The 10,973-nt window shown below is 36.1% G+C and overlaps 1 protein-coding gene across 2 annotated transcripts; it reads left to right on the forward strand.

Annotated features, from left to right (window-relative positions):
- Window positions 1–593: 593 nt before the first annotated feature.
- On the forward strand, window positions 594–10,702 carry LOC113046963 (transmembrane channel-like protein 5). Of its 2 annotated transcripts, XM_026208134.1 has the most exons (17): window positions 594–924; window positions 1,520–1,622; window positions 1,711–1,780; window positions 1,879–2,133; window positions 3,272–3,414; window positions 3,710–3,857; window positions 3,936–4,091; window positions 4,175–4,344; window positions 4,440–4,515; window positions 5,229–5,326; window positions 7,550–7,645; window positions 7,734–7,809; window positions 7,890–8,023; window positions 9,196–9,360; window positions 9,458–9,536; window positions 9,658–9,741; window positions 10,144–10,702. In XM_026208134.1, exons 1-17 carry the CDS (start codon window positions 834–836, stop codon window positions 10,204–10,206), a joined length of 2,007 nt encoding a protein of 668 aa, XP_026063919.1. In that variant the 5' UTR covers window positions 594–833; the 3' UTR covers window positions 10,207–10,702. The 2 variants fall into 2 exon arrangements, with proteins under 2 accessions (XP_026063919.1, XP_026063921.1); XM_026208136.1 differs by lacking the exon at window positions 1,520–1,622 and having other exon boundaries at window positions 841–924.
- The last annotated feature ends 271 nt before the right edge of the window (window positions 10,703–10,973 follow it).

Raw genomic sequence — 10,973 nt, forward strand, 5'->3', positions numbered from 1 at the left:
TTTTTTTTTATGTGTTTTGTTTGTCATTTAATCATTAATGTTATAAATGTTGGTATGGACAGTCTATCTAGCCTACAAGGAGAAACCAGTTTAAGCATTACTACATTTTTTCCATTTCGTGAAAACAAGGCAAATATATAATGTTTTTGTGTTTCATTTTGGACGTCACATGACTTGCATATTACTTTAATTTACTCCCTAATTAACAAAATATAAAATAAAAATAATACAAACAAGGCCAACAGCCACTGTTAAATATATATAAAATTACTTAACTTAGAGCTAACGTGTACGTCAACAGAACAATTAAAATCGTAAAATCAAATCGTAAAATAACCAAAAAGGAAACAAAGGGATGACAAATCAGCCTGTATTGGTCCCAATGTGAAAGATTTAACCAAGACAAGTTTTTGTTATGTCGTTAACCCTAAATTACAACTTTCTTCCAAGAATGATGCACCTTTGCATCCTATCAAAAATAAACAACATAAATTGTTCAGTATGTGTCGTCATTATATTGCTGCTGAGGAGTCAGAAGACGGTTAATGAATAACTAATATCTTTTTAAATGTAACACAACACTGGCCACAGAGATCCTCCTGCTTAGTATTTGGTTGGTGAAACCTGTCACCCGGACAACACGACACAAAGATAAAATGAGATACAGCCCACTTGTACATTGTATCCTACAATTAAACCATAACTTCCTTGTTCCTCAGTGAGGTCAGCAAACCCAGCACTCTGTTATTCCTGGAACATATACACACACATGCAACATCTAAAAGGAGTTTATTTCTTCTCTATCAAGACACATCTATGATCAAAACAGCAGGATGAGGAGGATGAGTGTCTTCCCACAGCATGGCACTGCTCTGGGAAACCTGGGACTTACTGCGAATGAAATCCGACAGGAAACTGAAAACAGTAGGTCATGTTTTACACAATCTATACAGCTTTAACGCAGCGTAAGTTGCTAAATACATGAATGTAAATATATTTACACACACACACTCAAAGGTTTGGTGTAGTAAGGTTTTATTTTTTTGAAATGCTCACCAGAACTCCATTTATTTATTTAAAAAGTCAAAGAAAAAAACTGTAAACTGTCAAATATATTATTACAATTTCCTTTAAAATGTAATTGACTCCTGTGATAAAATCTTCAGTCTTCTGTCACATGATCCTTGAGAAATAATTCTGATTTGGTGTTCATAAAAACATTTCTAGTTATTATCAGTGTTGGAAACGGTTGTGCTGCATAACATTTTTGTGAAAATCTAAAAACATTGGTTTCTCAGGAAAGTCCGAAAGAACAATATTAAAAATAGAATCTTCTGTATTAATATAAACATCTTTATTGACACTTTTAAATGTGTCCTTGCTGAATAAATGTATTGTCTTCTTTTAGTAGTAGTAGTATATAAATATGATGTGTGTGTATATATATAAATATATATATATATTGGATTCTCTACATGATTCAGTTTTAGATGTGAACTAACTGAAGTTGTGATCCCAGATACATCTGAACTGGTCTCTGACCTGGTTAACCTGTCAGCTGGAGCCAGATTTGAAGCCATACGATCATTACATGTGCCATTTAATGAGAAGAAAACAATTAGGTTAACATCTGTTATGATTATACATTCATGCAATATTTCCCACAATCCTAACTTTTATCTAAAGGTGAACTTGTACTTGTCTCAACAGGAACAGAGTGAACTCTGTCAAACTCTCAAAGACCATCCTCGCTGCAGACTGTCGTCAACAGGTGTCTCGGGTACAAAGATAAATGCAGTTTTTAAATACAGATGTGTCATGATCAAGTTTCTAAACATGCTTCTTGATATTTTTGGTCAAATAAGCCCCCTCTTCCAGTCTTTCCGCAGATTTCGTGCCAGCTTGGCATCAGCCATGCAGCATTTGGTTATCTGGCAGGACACTCTGAAGGAGATCGGCGGCAGGTTTGGCACTTCTGTCCTCTCCTACTTCTTGTTCCTTAAATGGCTGTTGCAGTTCAACCTCTTCTCCCTCATCATCAACTTCTGCTTCATCACAATCCCACAAATTGTGCACGCGCCCAATATCAGCAGCATCACAGGCTTCAGAGGACTTGAACTCCTCACTGGGGTGGTGAGTCCAAATATAACAATGAACACTTTACAAAAAGGTTTAATTTGTTATTACACATAAACAAGTGCATTAGCATGCACTAACAGGAAGCATTTACAGCACTGTTTCAGGTAAATGATTGTATAAATATTCATTGTCAATGTATGCTGCCCATAATAGATTAACCTTAATTTATACAGCTTTAAAAGTTAAAACTATATTACCACGTAAGTATGTAGAGATTCTCCTTAATCTATAGTAAATGCAGTAAAAATATTAAGAACACGTTAATTAATGCATTGGCTTTTCTTCAAGGAACAGTTCACCCAAAAATGTGTGCTAAAAAATGACCCTCAGGCTATCCAAGATATAGACAAATATGTTTCTTCTTCGGAACAGATTTGGAGAAATTTAGCATTACATCACTTGCTCACCAGTGGATCCTCTGGGGTGAATGGGTGCCGTCAGAATGAGAGACCAAACAGTGATAAAAACCTTACGATGATCCACACTCTAGTCCATCAGTGTAATGTGAAGTGAAAAGCTGTCTGTTTGTAAGAAACAAATACATCATTAAGACATTTTTACTTTAAATCATCATGTCTGACCAAAATACCCTAATCCATAATCCATAATGCTTTCTCCAGTGAAAAAAGTCCTCTCACATCAAGATTTACAAACATTTTTGCTTGAAAACTGTGCTTGATTTATGGCGAAAGAATTGTTATGAATAGCCAACTTGAATTTTAGCTGGAAACAACGTCTGAATGTGAAAATGTCTTGATGGATTCATTTTTTTTTTTTTTTTTTACAAACAGGCAGCTTTTCACTTTAGATTACATTAATTGAAGGACTTTTACTTCACAAGATGTTGACTCATGAACTGGAGTCACGTGGCTTTCTTGTGGATTATTGTGATGGTTTTTATCAGCTGTTAGGACTCTCAATCTGACGGCACCCATTGACTGCAGAAGACCCACTGGTGAGCAAGTGATGTAAATTTCTCCAGATCTTCAGAAACAAACTCATCTTGGATGGATTTAGAGTAAGTGAATTTTCAGTTTTGGGAGGAGTATTCATTTAAATAAATCATCCTAATTGTCAAATGTTCATCAAACAAAACTTTGGTTTTATTAACTGCCAATACCTCTGTCGACAGGGTTATTTCAACAAGACTGTCTTGTTCTATGGTGGTTACAATGGTGAAGTGATCGTATCCAAACCAGCCTACAACATGCAGTTGGCCTATTTTTTCACCATAGCTGCGTATCTGGTGCTGTGTGGGGTGTCTCTTATCTACAGGTAACAGGCCTTTACAGCATACAAGCAATACAAAGGCTTGTTTTGTAGCTAGATCACTTCCTGTTGAGCATTTACAAATTTTCCCATGACCTCACATATGGGATATTTGCCATTTGAAAGCCATATAGAAATAACGAACATTCAAGTCAATGGCTGATTGTTGATGTTTGAATATTTACATACTGGGACTCAAAGGTCACCATATGAATAGAAGTAACGAATGATGCAATAAACTACCATTTCAATGCCAGAAAGGAATGTAAAAAGATGTGTTTTTCTTTTCCCCCCTCCTCAGCACGTCCAGATCCTTTCAGAAGAACTTTGCGTTAGAGACAGGACCTGTCTCTGGAGGAGCATGGCGTCTCCTGTGCAGCTGGGATTTCAGTGTGGTCAATGAAAAAGCCATACAGTACAACAAGAACAATCTCGCCATTCAGCTGAAGGTTCATACCTGTTCGTATCTTCTTCTAGATGTCGTCCCTTTTCTGTTTCCATTGGCTCATTTTGCACATGTCCTCTAGGAGTCCTTATCAGAAAGGTTACAGGAGAAAAACAAAATGTCTCGGTCTGACAGAATAAAGCATCTGTCTCTTCACCTTCTGGCCTGGCTACTCTCTTTAGGACTTGCCCTAGGATCTTGTGCAGGCATCTACTTCTTGGGGACGAATCGAGAACTGGTAAGTTCATTACATTGTAATAATATCAGAAAAATATGTATTTTGCATGCATTTCACACTCCTGTGCCTAAATTTTGCTGCAGGCCTTCAGTTTCAGTCACGATCCAAGTGATTTAGGGGCTGAGGCATCTACTCTGCTTCTGCCTGTGGTCGTGTCGCTCTTCAACCTGATCGTGCCTCTTCTCTACTCTCTCATCAGCAAAATAGAGAGCTACTCCAACCCCCGCGCAAAGATCTACATCAGCATTGTGAGGTGGGATCATTGTTTCGTTGCCTTGCCAGAAGCATCAGATTTCCATTGCTAACAATATCAGGTGACCTTGCCTTTATTGTTTGTTTTGTTCATAGAACTGTTATTCTGAAGATGTCCATTCTTGGAATCCTTTGCTTTTATTGGCTGAGCTTCGTTCCCACCAATATCTCAGTAGGTGCACAAAGGCCCCATTTACACTGCATGGTTCAAGTGACCCAATTCCAATTTTTCCTCTCATGTGGCACAGATCGGATATGACCGGTGAACGTGTAAGCAGGAAAAAACCGCATGGATTCCGATGAATTCTCATTCATATGTGGTAATAAATCGGATATGTATCGGATACGTGCATTTGCGTGTGCCATGTAAGCAGACAAATCAGATATTCCCCAGTAAATGCGAGTCATACGTCTTTAAAAAAATCAACTCAGGTGGACACCACCAACTGAGATCACATGACTTATTACAGGAGCTAAATTCGCCCAGGCTGCAACAAGGGCTCCTCTTTTTTCTCCTCCCGTATGAGACTAATGTTTTGCTGACTTTTTTGTTGACTTTTCAAATTATTGTGGAAAGCAAAACACTGTATAATTTTATTTGCATCTGCATCCTTTGTATTTCGTGCTGTTTTACTTCCTTTTCCGGGTCAGAACGTCTACGTTTGGTAGTTTCAGCAGTGTATTGTGTAAATGCAAAAAACGGATACGGGACACTTTTAAAAGATGATGTAAGCGGGTCGTCAAAAAAATCGGATATAGTCCGAAAATCGGATTTGGACATCAAGACCTGCAGTGTAAATGCAGCCTAAGAGTTCAGTTTATTATGGGTTTCTAGCAAAGGTTGGTTATGTGTCTCTTTATTCAAATGTTATCTTTTTGTTCAAGTGTTGGGAGTCCTTTGTTGGGCAGAGCGTGTATCGACTGCTGATAATTGACTTCATATTCTGTCTACTTGGCATTTTCTTTGGGGAATTCCTACGCAAGTGAGTCAAACACAGCAAGTCAAGTACATTTTGGCTGTTGAAGTAGGACTGCAAAAACCAGATAACCATAGTGGACAATGTCTACATTGAACCTATAGCATAAACACATCTGCTGCAACAGTGAAAAATATTTTCCAGCTTTAGTGTTGTTTCACAGTTTCCAAATAATGAACAGGCCACCTGTTCCAAAGTTTGGGATTGGTAAAATTTTAAAAAGAAAAAAATAATAAGTTAGGTTCCATATATGTGTGTGTGTGTGTGTGTGTATATTTAAAGTCCAAAAATACGTCTTGATTAGTAAAAAAAAAAACATATATAAGTAGCACTGGACTATAAGTCGCATTTATTTAGAACCAAGAACCAAGAGAAAACATTACCGTCTCCAGCCGCGAGAGGGCGCTCTATGTCTTCAGTGTAGACTACAGGAGCACTGAGCAGCACAGAGAGCCCTCTCGCGGCTGTAGATGGTAATGTTTTCTCTTGGTTCATCTCTCTCGGTTCATGTCAAATTAATTTTGATAAATAAGTCGCACCTGACTATAAGTCGCAGGACCATCCAAACTATGAAAAAAAAGTGCGACTTATATTCTGCAAAATACGGTGTATTTGTGTGTGTATGTGTGTGTATTATTTCTGTGTTGGTAAAAGCTGAATTTTCAGCATCATTACTCCAGTCTTCAGTGACACATGATCCTTCAGAAATCATTCTGATATGATGATTTGCTGCTTAAGAAACATTTATTATTACTATTATAAGTGGAAACAGTAATACAATTTTTTTCAGGATTCTAACTACAAAGTTAAAACAAATAGTATTGATGTAAAATAAAATTATTTTGTGAAGTTTTAAAGATCTGTAATGTTAACTTTTTTAAATTTAATGCATCTTTACTAAATAAAATGTATTATAAAATAAAATGTATTTAAAATTATTTTATATATATATGTATTTACATTACATTTATTCATTTAGCAACAATAAGCGCTATAACAAGTCTCAGTTAGGTTAACACAGCACACCTAGCATGGGATTTTAAATAATATAATAAATAAAAAGAAAACAGATAGAATAAAAAAAAAAAAAAGAATAGAGCAAGCTAGTTAGAGGTCTTTACACATACACACAATTGCATAATAAATGAAAAGAAAATAGAATACAAAAAGATTAGAAAGGTAGTTAGATTTTTTTAAAGAATAGAATTAGAATAGTGAGTGTTAAAGTTAGAGGGTCAAATAAAGATGGAAGAGATGGGTTTTAAGCCGATTCTTGAAGATGGCTAAGGACTCAGCTGCTCAGATTGAGTTGGGAAAGTCATTCCACCAGAAGGGAACATTTAATTTAAAAGTCCGTAAAAGTGACTTTGTGCTTCTTTGGGATGGCACAATCAAGCAACGTTCACTTGCAGAACGCAAGCTTCTAGAGGCACATAAGTCTGAAGTAATACATTTAGGTAAACGGGTGCAGAGCCAGTGGTGGTTTTGTAGGCAAACATCAATGCCTTGAATTTTATGCGAGCAGCTATTGGAAGCCAGTGCAAATTGATAAACAGAGGTGTGACATGTACTCTTTTTGGCTCATTAAAATTAATCTTGCTGCCGCGTTCTGAATTAATTGTAAAGGTTTGATAGAACTGGCTGGAAGACCTGACAAGAGAGCATTACAGTAATCCAGTCTGGACAGAACAAGAACTTGAACAAGGAGTTGTGCAGCATGTTCCGAAAGAAAGGGCTTGATCTTCTTGATGTTGAATAAAGCAAATCTGCAGGATCGGACAGATTATTTATTATATTCATTTATATATATATATTACTATTTATTATATATTATTAAGATATATATTATTTTAATAATAATATATATATTATATTTTATGATTATATATATATATATATATATATATATATATATATATATATATATATATATATATATATATATATATATATATATATATATATATATATATATATAAATCTTACTGACCCCAAACTTTGCAGCAAAGGTAATCTAGACTGTAAATATTATATTTGCCTTCTACTTTGTACTATAAATTCTGTTTTTACAGACTGATAAATTAATAAATCATTCTAAGGAAATGGTTTACATTACAGTACTATTCATGTGCATACTGTGGATTATTATTTATGAAGAGTAATAACTGATTACACATGACACAGAATCAATAGATTCACTTTTATTTCACTTTTTCAAAATTGCTACAGTGTAATCGGAACCATGTGCATCCAGAGTCTCGGCGTCCCAGAGTTTGACATTGCTAGGAATGTACTTGATCTGATCTATGGCCAGACTCTGGCTTGGTAAGTCAATATCTGCATCTCTTCAGCCCCACACTTTGATATTCCTTCCAGCTGATTGTCTCTTTTATCTCTCTTCCTGTCTGCCCAGGATTGGAATTTACTTCTCCCCCCTACTTCCTGTAATGCAAGTCCTAAAATTGTTTATCATCTTTTACTTGAAAAAGGTAAGCAGCATTATCGAATCACTTTGTCCTTGCAGTCCAGATTATAGTGCATGCTGTTAGTTTTATGGTTCTTGTTTCAGATCAGTCTGAGTATGAACTGTCAGCCTCCCAAACACACTGGCAGAGCCGCTCAGATACAAACGGTCTTCATTGCCCTACTCTTCTTCCCTTCGTTTGTGGGAGCGTTGTCCATGGTAGCATTCACAGTGTGGAGGTGTGACCCCTTCATTTATATTTTCAGTTTTGGTTCATAAGTTATCTGCTTACCAAGTTACATTCAATTTGAACTTATCGTAAGCTGCTTTTCAGATGACAGACTAGAGAGCGGCACCAGTTAATATGTGACCCTGGAGCACAAAACTTTAAGTCTTAAGTCGCTGGGGTATTTTTGTAGCAGTAGGCAAAAAAAAAACATTGTATGGGTCAATACGCAACATTGTATGGGTCAATGGGTTTTTTACGCCAACAATCATTAGGATATTAAGTAAAGATGTTCCATGAAGATATTTTGTAAATTATATATCAAATATATATCAAAACCTAATTTTTGATTAGTAATATGCATTGCTAAGAATTGATTTGGACAACTTCAAAGGTGATTTTCTCAGTATTTTGACTTTTTTGCACCCTCAGATTCCAGATTTTCAAATAGTTGTAGCTCGGCCAAATATTGTCCAATCCTAACAAACCATACATCAATGGAAAGCTTATATATATTTAGCTTTCAGATTATGTATAAATCAAATTTTTTGAGAAATTGACCCTAATGACTGGTTTTGTGGTCCAGGGTCACATATAATACACGCAAAGTGTTTTTGCGTTCCACTGTGCTGCTTTTTTACTTATTTGTCGATGTTAACGGTCAAAGACATCCATTTAGATGAATTGCTCCGTAACCAGGGGGCCTCAGCACTTCAACATCCAAGGGCACTCCAAGACTATTTAAAACCATTTGAAATAAGACAAACCAAGTATTAAACACAAAACAACTAATAATCAAGATATCGACGAAGCCTATTCTTAAAGTGTGAATTCTGAACGTACAGTAGAAAAGAGATGTAAATGAATTAAATCCAATCAAATTCATTTGAAAAATCATGTGTCAAATTGAAATTGAAATAATATAAATTTTTGCAGCTATGCCAAATTACCAAATATATAATGGGAGTCCAAAAAAGTTTTTAAATCCCTATCCAGTAAAACCTTAACCCTTTGGTCACGGGGGCCTTTGAATAGTGTTATGGACAAAGGGGGACCCTGCCATTAAAACGTTGAGAACCACTGCTCTAGTGCATTGTTTACATAGAAAAACCATTCAAAAGCACTGGGTCATAAAATGTTTCTTGTGAACCGACCCTCATTTGTTTTTTTCTGGTTGTCTTGAAGTCTGAAGCCCTCAGATCAGTGTGGGCCCTTCCAGGGTCTCAACACCCCTTTCCACACCATTTTCAACTGGACTCATTCTTTGCCTGAAACCCACTGGGTCAGGTGGATATTTGAAAACATACTGAGAAGTGAACTCTTCTATTACCTGATTAGCCTCATCGTCCTGTAAGTCCAATTTTACACCCAAATATATTTAAGGAACCTTTTTTTTTTTCTGGGTGGATCTGAGACTTTCTGATCTTCTTTTATTCTCCTCTTTCAGAGTCATCACTTATTTTCTCTGGCAAATCACTCGGGGACGGAAAGAGCTCATCAAGACTCTGCGAGAGCAGATTGTGAATGTGAGTGCTGAGATCATACCTCACTCTCGAGTCCAGCGCACTTCAGTCTCATCAGAAACTACTATATATGGATAATAGTTTTAACCTCTCTGACTCCATTCTTCTTCCGTCTGCCTGTCAGGAAGGAAAGGACAAAGCATTTCTCTTGAATAAACTGCAAAATCTACAGAAGGAGAGAAGGGAAATGGCATCCTACAGACCTCAGGTGCTTATTCTCATGTGTTCCGTCTGTTCTGCTTCCTCCTTGCATCTAGTTGTCATTAGTAAAATGTTGTACTCAACAGAAAGAGAAACTTATTGCAATTGGGGAGATTTTAGCACAACAAAGACCAGAATAGGGCACCTGTCTAATGAAGATTACAACCACTTAACAGACAGGAAGGTAGATTTATCCCTGACAGCAACATAGTGTCAGTCCAGATGTGGGCCAGATGTGGGTCGACACTTGTTGCTGTCTGGGACGCATCTCACCTGTTATGATGGTCTGTAAAAGCAGAAAAAAGGGAGCTTATGGGTTTGAACAGCTCTGCTTAAGTTGCTATTTTAAAGTCATTTTGCTCATTTGAAAGCATTTTGAAACATTCTGATCTTAATTTCTGTCATGTAGGACTTTGACCAGACCCCACATTTCAACCCAAACTGGATGAATACGCTGCCCATGGATATGTGAAATATATTCTTAAATTATATGTATACTGTACTGTTTTTTTTTTTTTTCATTCAATAATGCGAGGACTTTAGCTGGATTAAGGCATTTAAAAACCTCTATTTACACGGTAGATTCATAATCAGAGTATTGTCTTAATCATGTTAATATCAGAATATTGAGCGCGTTTACATGCACTTTATTAAGCCGAAAACGCATTGTTGCAAGTTGACTTGTTTCAAGCTTAATTTAACAACACAACTGACAAATGTATGTAATACTTGAATGCACAAATGATTATATTTTGACGTCCCTAATAACCTGATTTATGAAGTCATGTAAAAGCAGCTTACTTGCGTTGTCAGGTTTCTCATGTGCATGTAAACGGGGAAAACTGATTATTTTAATAAGCTGATTATTTGTGAGTTATCATCTTTGTGGCGTGCATGTAAACCTGCTCCGTGTTTTCTCTATGGAGTCTCACACATATCTGTGAAATAAATGAGTTGTCACAAATTAAGAAGGTGTTCTCAAGATTTGTTTGTGGCCATGTTTTATTCATTCATTCCCTTGTTTTAGTTCAGTATAACACTGAATTCATTTCTTCCCTTATTTGAGGTAAATCATGGCCATGTAGCACTGTTTAGTTTTCATTTACTTTTTTACTTTGTTAAATAATGGCCTTGACTGAAACAAGAAAACAAATATTAATAACTAATGCTCCATAATTTTCTCATAAGTAGAAAAAAACACTGTACTGGTGAAAAACTAATATTTTACCCATAGTAATT

The sequence above is a fragment of the Carassius auratus genome, chromosome 28, assembly GCF_003368295.1.
Source record: "Carassius auratus strain Wakin chromosome 28, ASM336829v1, whole genome shotgun sequence".
Classification (NCBI taxonomy): Eukaryota; Metazoa; Chordata; class Actinopteri; order Cypriniformes; family Cyprinidae; genus Carassius; species Carassius auratus.